Source organism: Gasterosteus aculeatus, chromosome 21 (genome assembly GCF_964276395.1).
Source record: "Gasterosteus aculeatus chromosome 21, fGasAcu3.hap1.1, whole genome shotgun sequence".
Lineage (NCBI taxonomy): Eukaryota > Metazoa > Chordata > Actinopteri > Perciformes > Gasterosteidae > Gasterosteus > Gasterosteus aculeatus.
In genome coordinates, this window is record NC_135708.1 from 9,579,303 (window position 1) to 9,601,151 (window position 21,849).

General features: G+C 46.5%; 1 protein-coding gene across 1 annotated transcript in view; it reads left to right on the top strand.

Moving 5' to 3' along the window:
• Nucleotides 1–259: 259 nt before the first annotated feature.
• The window catches only part of adarb2 (adenosine deaminase RNA specific B2 (inactive)), a 134,707-nt gene continuing 113,117 nt past the window's right edge, over nucleotides 260–21,849 (top strand). The window contains exon 1 of the mRNA XM_040167633.2: nucleotides 260–816. Coding sequence (XP_040023567.2) covers nucleotides 714–816 — 103 coding nt within the window. The 5' untranslated portion in view covers nucleotides 260–713. The remainder of the gene's footprint in view (nucleotides 817–21,849) is intronic.

Here is a 21,849-nt window from a genome sequence, read left to right on the forward strand (position 1 = left end):
GAAACCAGCAGAAATACATGTGCCCCATGCTGCAAAACATACGATCTGCCGATGTGCCCTTGAGCCAAAGGCACAGTGGGGCTGTGCTGCCCTCTGACCCCCTCCTCTGTGGAGGGCGCAAGAGAACAGACTTCCCCTGCAGTGCAAAGACAGAAAGAGAACGAAAGAAATGACGAAAGAAAAAAAGTAGGAGGAGGATTTAAAAGAAAATGTGTAAAAAATAAATAAAAAAAGAAACCATTTTAAAAAGCAGCGGGTGAATAAGGGGTGCGAGTTGGTGGGTGTCGCCGGTGATGTCACACCTCCCAGACAGCCACGATTGGACCCTAATTAGAAAGCTCGGCAGCAAATAGATAAGCGTCCTGCCTGATTGAATCCAAAGTGGCTGATGCCCAAAATCTGTGCAGAGGCGCAGAGTCGAACGGCGCGCCGGCATCAGTGCTGTCAGAGAGCCGCCCGACAGTCGCTCCGCGAGCCGAGGGACGACCAGGAGTTTCCAGAGGTGACTCGGGAAAACCGCACACGCAAACACACACACACACACACACACAGGAAAAGAAACACAACGAGGGAAGAGAGCACGGTCCGAGTCCAAGCGGGAGCGGACGCTGCGCTGTCTGAGCGCAACGGAGGCGGAAGCGATCCAAGTCCGAAAGGGAGTCGAGCCGCCGAGTCCCAAGTTGTCGCCGCGCCGCGCTCCAGAGGCTGCGCTCATGGCATCCGTGCTCGGCAACGGCGGCCGCGCGTCCGGGGCTCAGAGCGGGCAGGTGAAATGCAAGCTGAAGAGGAGGCGCAGGAGGCGATCCAAGAGGAAAGGTACAACTTCACACGCGACCCGCTTTCTGCTCTGTTTTCTTCTTCTTTTCCTTTTTTTTAATTTCTTTTCGATCCCAGTGCGAGCGCAGAGGTCGTGCGCGCCTCTGCGGGGCGTCGGACGCTCTTGTTCAGCCTGCGCGCCGATCGAGCTCCGCGGCGGCGGCTTAAGTTCGAGCCGCTTTAAAAAGGCTGGAAAGATCGAACGAGGAGTAACGACGGCCGTCGGCTTTAAATGACGCATTGTTCATTTCGATATTTCCTCTTTCAAAGTTTAGTTGCTGCTGTATTTGTTGTCCTTCCTTTATTTCTCATTTTTCACAAAGACGCACAATTGTGTCGAACATAGCACAACGAACACATTAAACGACTCATCGGCGTAAACACACGTTAGAACGCGTGCTTGTGATGGAGATGTTTTTTTCTTATAATTTAAAGCAGCATCCGTAAAGCACGCGACGTTGTCTCCGGAGCGGATTTAACTTTATCACTTTATTAAAAAAAAATGTTTTCATCTCATAACATAGCATTACCACGTCCGTTTATATTCATAACTATATTCATATTCCAAATGTTATTTAAAGGAAACGCCAGGCTTAATAGAACCGCATGCTATATTAAAATAAAAATGTGATGAATGTCCTTTTGTACTAACCTCAAAGTCAGTACAATGGTACCCTGATAAATAGTCAGCTGCATCCCATATAAAAGTTATTTTGCATCATTAGAGTATAAATCAAAGTGTACTAAATACTAAAATTCTCAAGTTTGGGAAACCCTTCATCCGGGAGAGAAAGATCCTGTTATTAAAACTCCTGTTTAATTTAATGTGTTTATTTATTTTATAATCTGTTGCAGAAGAGTTCTGAAAAGCAGGACTGTGTATGGAGTCGACGTGACGATATTCACTGTGGAACAATTAACTATTTCTGCAATCAAAATGTAAAAACGTGTGGACGTTAAGTGACTAAAACCTAACGGGGGTGCACCGCTCTCTGTGCAGCCACAGATAGACTGATGCCAGTCCTCTTTTTTTTATTCGTGCCCTGCAGTCTGCAGGAAGGTGTTCCGTTTCTCTGTCTACGACAGCCGTGTATTTAATGCCACTCACGCTGTCAGCAAAGCAACTAATAATTTACAGCACTTTGACTGTTCTCACATGTCCATCTTTTTCCGTCTATTATAAAATAATCTGAATCCACTGCAAGGTGTTGTTCACTGCTGGTGCACTCGTCTGGGATTGCAAAGTCATTTTACGCCAATTTATTCGATATTGTGCCTCACAGTGAGAAAATGACATTTAAAAAAGAGTAGGGGGGGCGTTTGGATGTCAGTAAAAGCGTCCGTGCATACTTAAAAGCTTAACACAGAGGTTCTTACTCTGCCTGCTTTAGTTTTCTTGATTATTGGCTACTTTACAACAAGTCACCCGAACCGACGCATTAAATGTTTATTTTTCTCTATCACAGGCTAAAAACACTCAAAAGTATCTTCCTTTTTTATTCAGCATCCCCCCCCACACACACATTTTTGTTTCCCTCTTTAAGAAAGCAGAGAGGATCCAAAAAGGAAAAAAAAGAAAAAGGAAAGACCCATTTATATTTTGTCAATTTCTATGCATAAGCGATGCGAGCGGGCCTGTGTGTGTGGGTCATGCTTGGATGTACCAACGTGTCACATTGTGGAGTACGGATGAACGCTCGGAGCGCCTCGACGTGCCCGGCCGCCATCGAACGCTCCACGAGCTCCAAGAAACACTCTGCACTTGTCATCAAGCTGCAAACAGACAACCGCACCTCATTTCCATTGCCTCTTGATTTTTAATAGCCCAAGTAATCGAGACCGGGGAGACAATACATAAAATATAGCGCAGAGGCAAATGTATTTACATAATGGAAACGGCAGAATTGGTTCCACGACATTAGGCGTCGCATTCGAGGAGCACGGGAACGTGCGAGCGTTAGCCGGCGGGCCTACGCGCCGTCTTTTTTTTTGCAGACGGCTAATTTATCAGCACTGCTGATTCGTTCTGATAACACGGGACATTAGGGGGGCCAGTTCAGGGGCCGCCCGTAAATGAACTGTGTCTTTGGGAAATGCTGAGGGGCCGCTGACTCCTCCAAAAAGCTTCGGGATGGATAGGGGGGGTCTCTGTGCTGAAACATTCAATAACATCTCCTGTGTGTGTGTGTGTGTGTGTGTGTGTGTGTGTGTGTGTGTGAAGGAGATATATGATGACATGATGATTTTACTAATGTTTTATGACTTAAGGACCCCCCCCCCCCCTTCCCCTTAATTCTTAATCTCAATAGCCAATTGATCAGCATCTTGCGATTTCAGACAATTATTTTTTACAAACCTTTTGGCTAAATAGAAATAAAAAGGCACGCAGGGATTACGAGGCTCAGAATTCCTTGAAATCCCAATACTATATTCCTCATCTGTCTTGTTTTTTTTCTAAACTCTGTCTCTGCTGCTCTCTGTGTCGGGGGTCAGAGGGCTGATCCCAGCTGGGCGGACGGGCGCCGCGGAGGTTTTGCTCCACCGTGTTTGCCTGCGCTCCTACAGGGGTCCTCCGACATGCTGTGCGTCTCCCCCTTAATTAATCGCAGCCTCTGGATTCACACCGTCCCTTAATGACGTCAGCAACACAAGTGTCGTGTGTGTGTGTGTGTGGGGGGGGGGGGGGGGGGGGGGGGTGACAGTCTAGTGATGTACAGGCACATCTGTGCGAATGTCTGCTGTATTTAGTCACTCAAATTTGAGACTTGACTGTATCCACAGTGTTTTTTGTTATTTAAAAAAAAATCGTGAACAAAGTGAACAGAGGTTTATGGAGCAACATTATTTTTTACAACGAGACTTATCGTCCCATTCACTCGGCGTGCAGTACATCAGCTTGTCATCCAGAGCGCCGAGGTGCGAAGAACACGAGAGTAGCAGAATGTACGCCGCATGTCTGCATATAACGATGTGTGGAGTTTGTGTCAGCCTTTAGAGGAACGTGGCATTTAAAGTGGCTGAGTTAGCGGTATTTTAAAAACTAATGCTGAGTACATAACACCTTACCTCACCGTGTGTGAGATGCCCAGATACACGGTGGTCACATGGTATCCGCAATGGCCCCCCGGACAGGAAAAATAAGATTGCTTTTGATTGATAATTTGTTCCCTTGCAGAACACCCTTTTCTGGCCTTCAAATAATGCTCTAAATGGGATCTCGACCTCATGAGAAGCATCTTTTGTAGCCGAGCGTGTCACTGTGATGATAGCGTTTTGTCAACCTCGTCGAGGCTGAAGCAAACTTGCAGTCACACAGCTGTTTGAGCGACGACAGCGCCACAAAGAGAAGAGCTCCGATTTAGTCGACGGCTCTCTTCGGCGTACAGTACAGTTTCCACAGCGTGTCTGCCAGGGCCTGAATAGCTGCGCCGCTAAAACGCTGTATGTGTGAGACGGTGAGAAACTGTGTGCTCAGAGCTGGATGCTGCTGCAAAGAGAGCTCATTGAAAAGTTGTCACGCTCAAACCTCGACGGTGGAAAGCCGCTGCTGTTCCTTGTGGAGGAGGCTGGTCTGTGATCTGTGTCTGCCTGCGCGTTCATTGAGAATCCCTACCTGTGCAGTGTGCTCTGCCTCACATTAATATTCCAAATGTTTCCTGTGTGCAGTGGGAGGGAGACGGAGATGCATTTCACTCATTACTTTTCTCACACTTGTTTGTGCTTTTGCCGATTACCGCATTTTCGGAGCGTCAACAAAAGAAAAGAAAAGAAAAATGCCGCCGGCATTTATGAGGTTAATGAAGGTCGGCGGCGACAGCAAACGGCCCGGAGCCCGGCGGCGTGCGCGCGCATGGCTTTGTGCATTTACGGGCGCTCCCCTGATTAAGGCTAGCGGTGGAGGAGTTGGCGGTTTAGGACACGGCGTCCTCTAACTGACTGAACGTTTAGCTGAGGGAGAGAAAAAAAAGGTTATTACCACTGACTGTGCTCTCTTGAGGACGCCTGATAAAATGACCAAGGAAAAAAGGAATAGCACAACTTTAGCACATTAGCATAATTAGTAATTATCTCGTAATAGTCCCTCTTGGCTCTTTGGAGCTCGGCGGTGAGAAATTGTACTTAAAGTTCAGGCGCGGAAAACAAATTTGGAGCCACAAATGTCTCTGCAACACACACAGGAGCCGCCTCAGTCATGGTGAAAAAGAGTCCCGAGTATATGTAAAAAAATAAAAAACACAGATGTGGATTTAGAGAAAAAAAAAAAAAGAATCAGAAGGTGACATACGTTAATTAGCTTTTTGTTTGACGACTCCCACAGTTGGAGAGATAAGGGTATTACTCACATCACAAATAACTTGTCGCGCGTGTTGCTATGACGACCAAAACACAGACATTTAATTGCGTTAGTCATGTACTGCGCTCCATCACCCACAACAGCTTTCAGAACATCAACTACTTAAGGGGAGACCTTTGGGAACTGCCATAGCGCAATATAGTTTCACTAACGTATGTGTGAGCGCAGAGGGAATTAAGCTCCGGAGTGTATCAGCTGGTGAGTGTAAGTGTGTGCGAGTGTGTGTCCTAGCACAGGTTCGGGCCTGCTTGGGTACGCGCCGCTCGCAGCGAGCTGTCAGTCCTCATAAAGGGAGATGTGATGGGCGAGTCAGCAGCATCATGGCGTGCCGTCGGTGTGAGAGAGAGAAAGAGCGCATGTCTCAGACCCCAAACGTGTTGCATTATTAAAAGATGCAATATAAATACTGAATAAATCTTTGTATCATTAACTGACTAAATTGATGTAAAATTATGTCTTCCCTCGATAGGGACGTGTGATGGATACGGTTGTGTGTTAGCATCTTCACTCTTGTCCCGGTGGAATATTAACTTCAGATCGGATTCATATCGTCAGTCTTCCTCTCAGACTGCATTAAAGTCCTAAGCAGCAGGGAGGGTAACCCTTAGGAAGCAAATGTTGTACCTTCTGGACTAGATCGAAGACTTTTGGGGACATGTCGTGCTGTCCCCGTGTGAACGGCCCCTGATTTCTTCCAGGAGTGAAAGAAAACTTCCTTTTTGTCCCCGGTGTTGCATCATGACAGCTGTCCTCATATGAAAAGTCTCCTGGGGACTCGCACTCACGTATCCGTATACACCAGTTTATTTTCTTTCTATTTAAGCATCTCCGGACAAGCTCACATCTAATCTCAAGTCCTGCCGCAGCATGGAAGGCCCCCCCCCTGCCCACCTCACGGTGGAAAAACATTTCTCCAGTTTATGATCCTAATTAGCTCAAACTGTGCCATCGTCCCTGAGTCATCACGCCTGGAGAGAGGCCAGATCATTTGACACTCTGCATTTCCATACACCCCCCCCCTCTTTCTCTCTTTCCTCTTGTTTGCTCTCTCTGCGCTTTCATTCCCCTCTCCTTTCTGCAGCATGCGCACACACACACACACACACACACACACAGGCACACTGTTATTGTTGTGCTCCTCCGTATTCAGGTAGCTGCTCCTGTGCAAAGGGACATATTTCACAAGCGGAAAATAGCTCGAGAAGGTGTGAGAATTTATTTCTCTTTTCTTTCTGGTCGTTACACAAACCTCGGACCTCGAAACCCGACGAGTCTGTCGTGAGGTGTGCTCAGCAGCCGTTGTTGAGTGCATTTAGAAACTCAAAGTCGCGGAGACATAAAAAGGCCCCGTCGCAGCGTCCGATCGGCTGGCGCGTTCTGCCCCGTTGACAACGGGTGACTTAAAACTGCGCGCCGCCTCGGGGCACATGACGGCACAAGTAGCCCGTCTGCCGTGCTGACACAGCAAAGTTAACAGCGATACCCCGCCTCATATGGAATAATGAAATTGGATGAAGCAGCTTAGCCGCGCGGCCCTCCCTCCCCTCGCCATCAGACGGGGTGCCTATTTGAGATAACGTTAATGAAGGGGACTTTAGCCCAGAGTAGACACGTCCTATTGCTGGAGGAGGGGGGGAGGGGGGTGGCTGGATGGAGGCCGCTAACAGCATTTATTTCCATTAATAAGATGGCGCGCTTGACGAGAGGGCCTCTCCTGAGGGCTCTCTCCGGAGGTCTGGGATAGTCCTACACCCCGACAACCTCGGGACGAGTTCATCTCGCGGAGACGCACTGCGGCGCACCCCCCCGCCGGAGTAACTCGTCTTAACCTTGACGTGGGTCCTCACAACTTGGACAGAGGTGGACATTCAATCACTGTAATCACTACTGTCATCCTTAATATATCTTTTTGTAGGTCGTTAGTGTGAATCTGAGCAGCTTGAGAGGTGGGTACCTTTTTGCTCCGTCAGCACTGTGGCATGATTTGTCTTACCTTCCCTTTGTTGGCATTTTTCAGTATAACTATTACAGTGCTACTGTAGGTCAACTATTTAGCCTAACCTCCCAAAGCTAGCTGCTTACCAGCTTGGCTTTTTGGAACCAAAATTTAAACTAAAGGGCGGAGCTAAGTGCACCTGTGACCAAACCAACCTGTCGACCACAAGTGACCTGTCATGAACTAAAGTTTTATTTATGATATATCTCGCTCCGAATTAACCATAATTCTCTAAATTAACATCATACTGCATGTGATGTGTGTTATTTGGTTTTAAACCGATAGAACTCAGACATAATCCACCATACATCTGGAGAATTAATTTAGCTCTAGCTTTTTGCACAACAGCCCAGCATGTGGAAAGAACTTGAAGCTTGACATGTTCAGCATCGCAAAGCTATGATTGGTCAATGATTGTTTGGAGGCGAGGTTTAGAAAACAGTCACTCGTTTCTAATTGAAAATAACCTCATGATGATCACAGCATTATGTGATAGGTGGTATGCATTATGGGTAGGAATGCATTATCTCTGTGCAGTAAAGAGGTCCATGTCATGAACTCCCATTACTAGACCTGTACACGGGATCCTTTCTCTGCGCTGTGACATTTTGACCTCTCTTTGTATGATGGGTCAAGAAACCATCTCCCTCTTTCTCTCCAGTATGCCAGTAGATGTGCGAGAGGTAAATACACCCGCCGCATATTAGACCTCCGTGGCCGACGGCGTTTCCTGATGGCAGATTAGTGCAGCGATGATGGCGAGCGCGCTCACATGTGAGCGTCCCGCCTGCTTCATTATTCTGCTCGCTCACCAGCGTTAAATAACAGCCCAACGGTAGAACGTCTCTTTTCCATTGATCCCAGCATCCTTTAAGGGCTCTCTCTAGGAAAGGCCGATGGGCTTATCTGGCAAATTCTTTAAAATGTATTCATAAAAAAAAAAAAAAATCCTCCCCTGTATTAGTGGCCGGTCAGCCGTCGATGGGCGAGTCTAAGTTTCCTCTTCCTTTGGGCCCATCCCAGCGGTAAGTGGAGTAAAGTCATACAGCGAGGTGTCTATCCCCCCCACACTCCTCTCCCCCTATTTCGCCAATCCTGATTTAGATTTGTACAGCTTGAAGTGGTGGAGCGTAATGGATGTGTTTGCATTGGCCCGAAAAAGCGAAAGTTCCGATCGCTCATCCGCTCGGAGCCTATTTGGCCTCGCCCAGATAAGGCCTGGGTACACATCCAGTCGGATACCGCTGGTTTGTTTGGACACACAGTGCTTTGGCACTGGTCCGCTCGGATCGGCTTTGGCGCGGTGGACAATTCCAGCCCCCCTCGAGCTCTTCTACCACACCAACAATCCCACAGTGGTGCTTTGGGGCCGGAGCTGTCGGTGAAGGGTGCGCGGTACCCGAGGCTGCAAATGTTGCCTTGCGTAAAGGACAAAGTCAGAGGAAGCCTCTGGGTGGAAAGAGTCCCCGACGCGCCGGCACAGACCAACCTACATAACCGACGTTCCGGATTTAGACACGAGGTATGCTATACAAGTCCCCACACGCGATATGTCTCTGGTAATATAAAAAACAATTTCACTGTCTGGTGAAATAAAATTGAAAAAAAAACAAAAGAGCCTGCTGGACGTGTGACGGGAGGACGACTCATCAGCTGCTCACAGATTTGCCTTAGTTCATCACGCCTCTGTCTTCCAATTATCTGAGTAATGATGAAAACGTTTAACACCAACAACTTCAAATGTCACACCTGCTAGGGACGTAAACGGATGTGACGACATCATTTGGACAGATGAACTGCCTGAGCAGCGTTTTGTGGTATTAACAGGAAGCGGTAAGTTTCATATTGAGACGATAAACAAGGTCCAATAACCTTCTGTCACTTATTGTCAAAGTCTCTGGCACATTTGTTGGACTGAACTGATGATGAAGTCGTTACTTTGTTTTGAAGCCACGTTATGATAATTTCACACAAACGTCTTCACGTATTAAAATAATGTATTTTAAAATAATAATAAATTGAATAAAGCTGCTCCGAGAACATGTTCGCTACCTGCTGAGTGCCAAAGCTGAGTCACATCAGGTCTTGCAAATTGACTTATTAAAGTGCATATTTGAGTTTTTATCTATGCATAAGGAGTATAAATTACAGCACAGAACATGACGCCATGTCTCCAACATTAAACTACTCTGGGGGTAAGATTGGCTTTTATGCTTTGTAAATTCAAAATGTTGTTAAATCTGATATGTTTTGACATTAACAGATATAGTTAGGGATTCATGTATTTCTTTGAAGGCGTGAAAGACACTTTTGCTTTTTAGCTGGCGCCTGTGTGTAACGCTCAGATACGCTCAAACGTATCATTAACTCCAAATCAGGATTGGTGCTTTTCCAAAGTACAAATTCTTTCCTAAATGTCCAGAAACAAACAATGGATTCCGAGTGATCATCAGCTGCGTGGGTCTCCGGCCCGTAGGTGCAGGAAGCTCACCGGGGGCCCGTTTGTGGGCGACCAGCTTTACTGATAACGCCCCCCAAACATGGCGATGCTAATCCTACCGCTTACTGCAGGGGGGCCGCGCTTTGTTTTGCACTCCCGGCTATTAGCGCAGTGAGGCTTTCATTTTTATTTGAATGGACCATCGGCGGGATAAGGAAAGGGGCAATCGCCCGCCTACTTGCACAGCCTGGTGGGGCTGAGAAACCGTACACACACGCTTATTCTGTCTATTCTCCAGACAAAGACACAACAATACAGAAGTGGCCACATCTGCAGCTCACACGTGTGAGGTGCTATTTTCTTGCCTGGCACCTGTTCCTGGTGAGCGCCTCTTCACCTTCGGCCATGGCTGAGGCTTAAAGAGGACGTCACGTGCTCCAACATGCTGCTGTTAGTATTGTTACAGAATCCTTTCCGTCAAAGCGTCAGTAGGCTACTTCAGAAGTGACAACTTAACTGAACAAATGAAGGCCCCATTTTACAACTTCTTTACATCTTCAGCAAGCTGTTGCCAAATGTTCTACACTTTGAGGGTGCTGTGAGACGGATATGTGCTATTAAATGAACCTGAGTCGCTGCCGGCTCCGTGTGGCGCGGTGCGAGTAGAGCAGTGCCGGCCTGCTGCTGGATGGGCCCGCCGAGTAAACAAGACTCAGCCACGGTAGTTTGTCATGGACTTCAGGGCTATCTAAACAGCAGCAAGCGGGCGCGCTCATCATCGCATTCATCCTTACTGGGGTGAGGGATGGATCCACGGGGTCATGAGTTATCACCCACTGGGGGCGGCCGGTTCATGCAAAGGTCAAAAGGCCATTTGTCTCTAGGCAAGCATGCCTGTCTTTTCATGCCTTCTTCTGCGCGCACACACACACGCTCTGACTTCTAGCCTTACCTGGAGACTGCATGCTTTCATTATTTTGTGTTATTTTTCATACTGCCAGGTTGGAGCTATTTTGTGTTTCGTAATTTGTAAATTTCACACATCCTGTAGCTCAATTTCCCAGCTGTGCTGTACTTAGTGCACTTAATGTTTTGTGGTATTCAAGATGTGCATTATCTATTATTGAGAAGTATAAATAAGGTTTTGCTTTATTATACTTAATCAGGTTTTTATCAAGAACATTTATTTAAATTTGCTCATTTTCTCTCTTGTGGTATGGTGTGAAGATAATCACCCCCAATGTTTGCAAGGGAAACACACACATGCTGCACGCACATGCTATCAGCTTAGCAGCTTAGCATAACAACGGAAAGAATAGGACTTAAAAAAAAACAAAAAAACATTCATATTCAAATACTTGATGATAATAACATGACCAGATTGATATCAATGTCCCCCTTTTTCAAACCATATACCTAATATATGATAGCTATTATGATAGCATATATCTTAGCTTAGCATAAATACTAAGAAGTTTTTCTTCATTCAGACAATATCTGATTTGTTTGAATTGGTGAGCTATAGAGATGTTGATGGGCGGATTGTCTTACAGTCAACCCCATGAATACCAGCTAAACATCCCGGCATTCATATCATTGGTTAGCATAATGATGGTTTCTGCACTACTCCTTAAACATCATTTGTGAAAACATCAGCTTGCAGAGCTGTAAATTGCAATGAGGAAAACAGTGGCGTGTTTTCACAAAGTGCTTTACTATAGCAAGTCAATTGCAATGATCAAAATGGGAAGGAGCACGACATCAACACAGATTAGCTTTGAGCGTCACCCACAGACCTCCTGGCCGTGAGTCGGAGCGTTGTTATGCAATGAGTCGGAGGGCATATGGATCGGCTCTTTGTTAGAGCTGCAGAATGCATTATCATTAGTCTTCGCTAACAGTAAAGAGCAAGCCGGACCTGAAAGATTCATTGTCTTTCCTCTCCACTTATTGGACTCCTTTAATGAAGACCGCTTCAGAATGTACCTTTTGTAACGGGAGACACTTAACGGCGCCTCAGACATCACCTGCTCCGATGAGATAGAATAACACAAAACTTTAATGATCGCTGAGGACTAATCGGGAGTGTTGCAGCATTGGCTTGTAATGATGGATATGTTTAAAGAAAAAAAGGATTATCATGTGAAGAGAGCCCACACTGGCAAGTTGAAATTTTAACATGACAAGGAAGCTGAATAATCTATATCTAAAACGTCTTATGATGACAAATTATAAATGGCTTGATTAAAATGACCAAATGGAAATGATTACTACCAGACTGCCTTAACGAGTATCCATAAGTTTGATTAGTCTACAAATATGTTCATAAACTATGATACTCTGCTAAAGAATGCAAAGGAAGACAAATGACAAAAGGTCTTTAGAACTTTAAACAAACAAGTCGATACAGTACCGGGTACATCTTTTGGCGTATTTACAGTGCCGTGCGGTCGCGATGACGCAGCAGGATCTTATTTCAGTTATTGTGTGTGAAAGTAGTCCCAGGCAATAATCTGGAATATACCTTTTTACTCTCCCTCCCTTCATGAAAGCGGGCTGCCGATTGGCAGTAGATTCTGATAGCGGCCAGTGTGAAACAGTGTGAAGCTTTGTGAAGCTAATCCACAGATCGATTCGTGATAGTTGAGGTGAGATAGAAGGCCCGTGTCATAATCACACTCACACACATCAGAAAAATAGCTCAGTCCCCCCCAGAGCGCTTTCACAGCCATCTATGTTCACCAGCTGGTTATTATTGCTAAAAATACGCTTATAAAGCTGGTGTAGCCTGGCGCCATCACACCCTAATGACGGGAGTCAAGTGGCGCGCGGGTGATATGCCCTCACATGCGCGCTGTCACAAGCCATTTAATTAAACTTGAGGAAATGGGAGCCGGCATTATTTTGCTCTAAGCCCCCCAACTCCCCTCCCCCTTCCACACAGACCCACACAGACACACTCTCCCCTTGCAAGTCGTTATGAACTAATATGCCGTCTTTATTGCCATCATCTCAGTGATCATGATCGTTTTCACGTCGCGATGATCTGATATTATCGGCCTTTTCAGGCTGTATTCACTGTTATGTGGGTAGAAAAACACCCGCCTGCTATTCAGGGCTCATAGAAGGTTAACTACTGTTTTCTCCAATCAACTGTGGAACCAGCTTCCCGTATGCGTACGTCACTTCACCCGATTCCACAGCACAAATAAGGGATTTAGTAGAGTACATTCTGTGACTTAGTCTTTATGTCTAATGGCCCCAGATAACTAGTTGTACTTTGTAAGCCGTTTGTAATGGTCAGGGTTTCCCCCATGAACTCTGTTCAAAGTATTGATCGGGTCCGGAGGTAACGTTGTGCTGTCCATACTTCAGTTACAGAAGGAGATCTCTGTGGAAAAAAAGTGTCAAACTTTCTGCCTCAGTGAGTGTGGTTGAACAAGGGGCGGAGCACTCAAAACATTTGGCAAAAAAGCCGGTAACATTAGCGATGCCATAGAGGGAATGATAATAGGAATAGGCTGAACAGATTTGAGCTAAAGCGACAAAGTGTCTGTACTTACGAAGGGGATATTATCAGAAACATTTCAGATTCCTTTAAACCGGAAAGACCTCCCCTTATTAGTGTTGTTTGCAATGCAACATTTCCCTGACCAATCTTATCATAGTGCTGGCTGGCTTGCAGTAGTTATTATAATACATTGTAGTAAGTGTGATATAAATAGCTTGAGATGCTCAGTATATTACCTTTTAATGAGCAGGTTGCATAGAGGGAGAACACCTCTGCTATGTTGGCACTGCACCGCATCCTGCTTTTTAGTTATATAATGCTGCACACCCATAAGGGATCTCTCCTCCTTCAGCGGGAGGTCAGAGGTCAGCGCCAGCTCCACAACAACAGCTCCAGACCTGGGAGTGATTCGGTGTCTCAGTCGAGGACGCTTGCCAACACAGAGTGGAGCTCTAATTTCTCTCCTCTCCACCAGAAGCCAGGAAGTCCACAAATGTCCCATAAAGCCCAGCCATTGTTTTCATAATCCCACCTGCCTTTCAACCGGTCACCCATCCATGTCTTTGAGCATGTACCCTTCACCCCCACTGGGTTCCTGGCTCTTTTGCCTCCGTGTCCATGACTCCCACGAAGGAAGCACAAAAAAGGGGGTACAGAAAGTCTACCCGGGAGGCAGGAGGAAAGTGGAGCAGTGCTGGGCTGCACGTGGTGGCAGCGTGGAGCGAGACCGGATGATTGATGGTTAATGGAGGTGATTCCCACATAACTGTCTTTGTCCCTGTTCAGGTGTGTAGAAGACATTGAGACTAAGGAGAGCAAATTAGCTCAGGGTAGTTGGTGCGTGTGTGTGTGTACCGCTTACACTCCGGCATCCCGATCCAGCAGACGAATCAAGTCCCCGCAAGCCATCCAGCACAGGTGTGAGGGAAAGAAGCTGAGGTGAAGGATGGATGGGAGTTGGATGATTGAGTCGAGGATGAGAAGAGGGGTTAAGCAGCGGGGTGAGAAGCTCTCCCTTTTTGGGGTGGGTGGTGGTGAGGGTGGGGGTGGGACAGTTTGATGGATGAATAGGTGAAGTGAATGATAAGAAAAAGAGCTGTGCTGCGCAGCAAAAGGCCAGTGGGTTGTTTTTTTGTTGTGTTTGTTTTGGTAAGGCAGCCGGGACTGGGCTCGCCTTCGATGTCCACGAAGACAGCAGTAACAACAGAGAAGGAGGGCGTCCGCAGCCGGTGTGCTTTTCCAGGGCCGCTGAGGGCAATTACGCAGAACAACAGACAGCACGGGTGCCGGTTGACTGTGCTAAACACCGCTCCGCTTTTGACACGAGAGGAGGATCAAGATGGCAAAGCTTCGTCCGGCTCCCTTTGTTCTCGTTGTCTCTGCCGCACGAGTTGGCGCCGCCGGCTAGGGAACGCGGAGGTTGGCTAGATTATCTTTGGCCGATTTGAGGCCAATTGCTGATTTTGGGAGAAAGAGGAGGAGGGGATGTCATAGAGACTAGTGATTATCAGCAAGTGGGAGGGGCGATGGAGGGGAAAACAGAAAGCTTCTCCTTGCTGCCTCTGTTTGGACATGAGAAGACACGCACTCGGTGTTGTGGGTCTGCGCTCGATGCCTGTGGTCCACCTTCGCGAGAAGCCACTGTGGCCGCCGTTGTGACAGCGTGTCAAAATGTAACACTCAGCCGATAATGTAGCTGCTGGACAAGAGGAAGAGACACTGAGCTCCGTACGCTGTGGTGGCCTGATTCCCTCTGTGTAGGTGAACCGTAACATTTAAAAGAAGAAGCTCAGGGGAAGACATGGACACAGAGGCCTGTGATGACAACTTTGGTTGCACAATATTTTAAGAATATATCTATTAATAATAATTTTAAGATGTTTTATGCCACTGATCTAATATGTTATTTAGCCTTTAAGAGTGCAATGAACCACATTCTTAAAACTTACAAACAACCAACCAAAACAATAAATACAATAGACTGATTGCGTTGTGTGTTCCCCTTTTTGATTGACAGCTTCCCACCACTCTAAACAAACCAAACCAAATGATACCATTCACTAGTTTACCGTCCTCACGCTGGCATCAATGGCCCACTACGTTGGTTCATGTTCTCTTTTTTGCTTTTGTGACTTCCTCAAAAAAACATGAATGCATGTTGATTGCTGACAAATGAATGTCTTCACTGACTGGCATGCAAAGGTATCTATTAGAGAAGCATCTCGGAGCAAATAGATAAAAGGACAAATTATGATAGAAAGATAGCCAGAAATTGACATTGTATCCTGGCATCATGTCAAATATACTTAATCCCCGCTCCAATGTTGTTCTGTGCGTGATGCCAACCTAAGTTTCCCCTCCAGGCATCAAGAAGTAGTCACTGCCTTCGTTATAATTTAACGCCAAATAAAGCGTTGCCTCCTTCCCTCTTTCCAGCTACCTCAGAAACTGTTGTACCAGTAAACAGTTTGCCGCTCCGTGTCAGACGTGTGCTCCACTTCCTAAAGAGGGGCCACGTCTGCTCTTTGTAACAACACAAAGTGCTGTCTGCAGCATATGCTGCTGTATTTTTAATTCAACGAGGGCGTTTTGGGAGCCATGTTGCATGCCATACGATAGCGACTCGAAGTGGCGCTCCCCCGACGCTGACAGACAAATCAAACGTAGAAATGGAGCGGCGGAGCGAGCGAGCGTGCAGCGACACACAGCAGATGTTCGCAGTGTTGACTTTCTGTTTGGCCCTTATCTTTGACGCTGCCATCCTCCGGTAAAGTGACTGACGGAAAAGGGGGGTAAAGAGAGAGAGAAAGAGAGGGAGGAAATGAGTGAAAGGGGGAGGAAGAGGATGAAGAAGAGGGCAGCGTGGCGTAGTTGGTGGAACTAAGTGGATGGAGTGTTGGCAGGCGGGGTGTTCGACGGCTGGAAAACTGGGACAGCCGCACAGCTGTGTTTGGTGTGTCGAGGGACCCCCCCCCCCCCCCCCCGAGATTGGTGTCATTTTATTTCATTGTCAGGGAACAGAAAGGGAGGGAAACACTGGAGAGAGAGAGAGAAGAGTCGGAAAAAAATGAAAGTAAAGAAGAAAGACACACCCCAGAGCAGCTGCTCCTGTGTTACCTGATGCTGTAGAAGGAAGAAAAGACCCCTCGTTGGCGGTCCAAGGGGGGCGGGCAGGTAAACTGAGGCACCGTATGTTTCACATCGACGTCCAGATTCAACTGCAGGGTGACCCGACGAGTGCGACCTGTCGTTTACAAGCGGGGAGAAAGGAAAACAACATTTGCCAGGATTCACCTGCTGCTGTGTATGAGATCTTTAAGATCAGCCCGACACCAGCACAGTACAGCACAGTAAACAAGCCCTTTTGAGTTATATTACATTTTCCAGGATCTGGAGCAATTTACGATTGGGCCATTATTTCATCGGTGGGGTCAGGCGCCTTTTGTGTTTCCTATTTCATGTTTGTTATCTGGTGTAAAAGTAATGCCCCCAAAGTCAGATGGTAAGGATAGCAGGCGTCATTGCTTCAACGGAAAAAGAAACTCTCCGGATGCCATTGCTCCCTCGTGGTCTTCTTTGAAGTCGGAGGGAAAACGGGCGCCGCGGAGCGACGTCTTATCACCCCAAGCAGACAGTAAAAGGCGCAGATAGAGGGGGGGTAAATGCGCCTCCATTGTGGCCCTGATTGCCTGCCGCATCACTTGCGGGGATAGTCGCACAGGCTCCAAGAGACTTCGTACAAAGTGAGTGATGACTGGTCCCGATTCAGCCCACCAGCCTGCCCGTGCGCCGATATGTGGGACACTCGAGGTGAAGACAGATAAACTGTACCCGAGGGGGAGGAAGAAAAAAATAAAACGGCATCCCGGGATCTTTCATCTTAAATCATCGCCCTCGTTTAAGGCAGTCAGATGCGGAACACCTTTACAGCCCAGCGCAGAGGTACTGCTTAAGTTCATCAACGATTTAAGTAGAAGTAGGCAGAACCGAATAACAACCGATGAGTATGGAAAAACAGCCCACCCTGTCATTTTTCCCCCTTTGGTTCCGTGCGCATTGCTGGTAAACCGTGCGTGAAGTGCCGTGCAGCCATTTGGAACGCAGCTTTCTTTTCCGCCATTTATTTAAGCCCAAAATGGGTCCTGATGGAGTCATCAGACCCCCCCCTCGCCGGCTAATGGTTTAATTGCGTCCATCTGGAGGAGGCTGGGAGTGGGAAGCTCGCCTTACTCTCCCGTCATTCCTCTGGTAATTTGTCTTCCCCTGCGCCCACTGACTGGCGCGCTGATGCCGGCGAGAAGCGGCGAAGCATTCCGGTGGAGGATCGGTCTCCTCAACAAACACCCACCCTTCCTCACTTCCTCTACTTCTGTGGTACACAGTGAGAAGCCGCACGCTGTGCTGTGCAATGCTATCCATGACCTTACCGAGACCTTAAAGCCAGTTAAGTCAAATTAAGTGAATGAAGATAAAATCCTCTTGGCCCCAGCCGTGGGTAGGTATAATTTAAGACTTAAATGAGATTATTGTTGTCTATTGCACACTGAAGTAATATTCGCTACCATTTCCCTAAGAGGGAATAGACCTTTTGCTGTTCTCAATATCCAGCTTATGCCACATAGCCGTGACCCATTCCTGTTAGAGAACAATACAAAATAGTCCTGAATAGGTGGGTAGACGCCATCTCAGCCACTCTGCTGTCGTGGATGGATATAACCAATATAACTCATGAGGCTCTCCAATTAAATACAATTCATAAGGGATTTATACAGTATAGTATAACCAGATGACAAGGGACTGATGTGGGCTCAAGGTTAGCTTAGCAAAAAGACTGGCAACAAAGGATACTGCTAGCGTGTTTCCATCCAAAGCTCATTCCAAGTTGTATCTGGAAAGGTTTAAAGAAATTGGTGTAGTTACACTGGCACCAGTGGCTGAAAAGACTAAAGTGGTAAAGAAAGTACAAGAAAATAAAGTAGAGACAACACTTTCTCCTCATTAATTTGCGCCCCAGACTGAAGTGACACCAAGATCACTAATAGAAATACAGTTCACCCACTTGTAAAACATAAGTAGAATACCAACAACCTGGGCTGCTTTCACTACTTCCTCTTGACCGCTTCTGTCTCCGTTGCCATCGGGATCAAGCGCCATTAGATCACGTTTCCTGACCGATTTGTACATCGTGATGCTGTCTTGTCCAAGATGTTTGGCGAGCTGGATGGCGGGGCGAACATCATTACTTAGTCTGGGTATTGTTACCAGCAGACTAAGCTGTATTCCCCTTGCAGGGAGATGACATTGAATTACTCCTAGAGGAATTAGGTCAACAATGAGCGTCGACAGAAACGGTGCACCTGTTTCACTGCAGATGTATTAAAAAAATACATCCTGTGATGGCTGTCTGTCTTTTTGTGACCCTTCACCTCGGCCGCAGATTCTGTGTCAGAGCGCCACGTTTTGGTTTATTTTAACCGGCAGGTGTTGTCGCTGCCATCGCTTCAGCGATACGTGCAGAAAACGGCTCATTCCTTTTGCAAGGTGATTTAACGTTTGAATAGTGGCCCATTCTGCACAGATGACCTAGTTACCTTTTTACCCCTGAGCGCACAAGCTCTTCAATCTTAAGGTCGCAATGACGCATGGGCCTAATATGCTGTTAGGGCATAAAGATGCTATGGTTATTGGCTCCTGTGCTTTATCAGCATGAAAGGGGAAGCAGAGGCTTTCACTTTACCGTCCTTATCTCTCTATTCTTAGTGAGAAGCCTTTCTTTTACCTCTGTTGACTCTGTGGAGGTCGCGGCAGCCAGAGCGCCTCCTGCCTCGTCTCGCCTGTGTGCACAAATGTGGACGGCTCATCGTTAGCGGACAGCTTTTTCCGTTAATAGACGAGAGCAAGGGCCGCCGTTCCAGCTCGTCAGCTGTTCTCCCCTTTGCTGGCGCCTCAAACGGAGAGTCTTCCTTCTGACATCGCCGCCGATCAAAGGAGGGGGAAAAAAACCAAATGCTGTAGACCTGCAGTCTGAGCCTTTTGAACGTTTAACTCTCATCTGACGTAGGAGGATGACTTTGATTTCTGGAAAAATTAGAACAAATTTCTTGTCAGTGTTTTGACACAGAGAATCTCACTGATTTGAAAAAAATAAATCAGAATTCACGCACTTACTGTGTGTCGCAATGCCTCAGCTGTGTTCAATATTTCACTCTTTCTCCTTGTTTATTGCAACCCTTCTTTTAGCCTCTCCACTCTTCCAACTCGTCCAGGCCCGTTGAGCTGGTCCAAGTCACCTGACTGCGGTTTCTAGCTTTTGCACCAGCTCCTTCCTGCTATTTCCATATGCACCATACCCCAGATTTACTAGTTTCTATCCGTCCTAGCTTCCTGGCCTTTGTTCTGGCAGCCTCGTGTCCGGGTAATCCGTTCTCTGCATTCCCCCATTTTTGGAAGAATTTACCTGAACTGACAGGCGTGTTTCAAACACAAAATACTGTGACTTCAGTCAACACAATAATAATATCGGTATTCCGAACCTCTGGTGTTTCAAAGGAAAAACTACAAACTGTCCACCGAGCTCAGGTCTCCTCCTCCCTCCCAGCTTGGTCCGGGGTGAAGGTTTTTGAGGAGATAAGGTACACAGAAGAAGACAGAGAAGGGAAAGCTTGATTGAGGGTCTGCAGTACTGCAAGATGGCAGCCACGCAGGAAGGGTATCTGCCTCAATTATGACGGGCAGTGGAGCGCTGCTCAGGAGCAGATGAGTTGAGAGTCGGCCCCGGCGGAAAAGTCAGCGGCTGATAGCTGATAATCCCCCGGATGAACCGGGACAAACCGGTCACAGGTGGAGTCGTGCCATGGTCAGGTATGACGCCAACTGCTGCCAGTCCTGCAGAGGGATGTGTGGCATGGAAATGCAGAAGGTGATGGGAGTATGGAGCAGATTTATTTTAGTGGAATGAAGCAGATTTTTTAGTCAAAGTTCAACTGGAGAACTTCCTCACGCTGATGTCTGCAAAACCTCAATAATTTCTTAACATATCCTTGCATTACAAATAAATGGTCTTCTCAGATTTTAAAAGTAAAATAAATAAAGTAAAATAAGGGATTTATTTAGGAATAAAATCTATTTTTGGATGTTTATCTTAAACGTATTTTAGAGGAAATTATTTGCACTGGATTGTCTTTGCAGCTTTACATTTAGGTAATTCAGTTGTGAAGATTCTTGTTATCTTCAAAAAACAGAAATGGTTGTGCAGGTACAATATATGTTGTTACAGAAACCACCTGTTTCTGCTTTATTCCTTTTTCAGTTGACATAATAAGTTTCTTTGATTGTTTTTGTACGTGGAATAACTTCTGACTCACGACCTTTACCAACTGTCGCGAGTCCCACCTCGTCCCTTTCCGTGTGTTTGTGTGTGTTTAAACAGAGTAGGCTTATTTCATCACCTGATATGATTTACATTGCATGCGATTGATCGGAGCACTGAACGAGTGCCGTAAAGGTTAGAAAATCTGTGCCGGTTAAAATACCAGTGTCAGGAACCGGGAAGGCTGGACCCAGACTCAGAGTTTTGAAAGAAAAAAAAATACTTTAATTGTCAGACTTCAAAATCCCCCAAAAAAACAAGGGGCAGAAACGCAGACGGGGACCAGGAACTCGCAACACACATGGCCTAAATACACTGGGAAGGTGCAGGTGATTGGACACAGGTGGAAACAATCAGACAATCAAGGGAAGACAGGACGAGGCACAAAGTGAAGTTACCCAGGAGCACCAGAGGCATGAAACTACAAAATAAAACATTACGTCAGCCCAAACCGTGACAACCAGCGTCTTCATCAAAACGGAATAAGCCTCAATCATCGGCTGCAGGCTTTTGTCGCTGAGCAGTGAGAACGAAATTAGTGAGTTTCAACTTAAACAACTTACATTTAGTGTTACCAAGTTAGGAAAGACAGTCTGATGGTTTTGCCTCAAAGAAGACTGATCCTAGTCTCTTCCACACAGTGGAGCATAGAGCTTCTCCATTAAACACCGGGATCAGTACTCAGGACCTGCTGGGTAGCTGAGGCCCAGGTATTAGTGTCGGGACTGAACGCCTAAGAACGGTGCAACCATATAGTTGTAATCAGACCAAAGGTATGTTAACATTCAAAGCTTTTCATCCATTGAGCATCACTTATGTCCTTCAGCTGGATTTCCTTCGTCATAGAAAAATGTTGATGTTGATATTTAACTTCAGGCTGTTTGCCGGCCTCCATTCTATGAAAGTAACAGGATCCTTTCTATGGAATGCCATCACAGAGCCAACTAAAGAAGAAAAAAAACAACAGTTTGACACCAGCTATTTCTGCCTCACATGCCGTCACTGCCATTGTACTGTGTTGCCACCTTCTGTTAGTAGAAATGAAGGCTATCCAGGTCATGGCTAATGTGCCACCAGCAGAGAAAGGAGGTCATGGCAAGAGGCGGCCTTGTTAATGTGTGTTCATAGCAATGGGCAGGAGACGCTTTTGGCCCTTCTAATACCATTTGAACCAAAAAACAGGCTCAGTATTATTACACCAGACTAAATCAGAGGTGAAGTCTAACAAAACCTGATGAAGAAAAGAAGAAACATGCGTCTTTGTCACAAAAAACAGTGATTTTTACTGGTGGTGGTGCGGGGTAATTCAGAGAATAGTCATGGACCACACATCAATAAAAAATGTTGTTTTGGGGAGGTACTT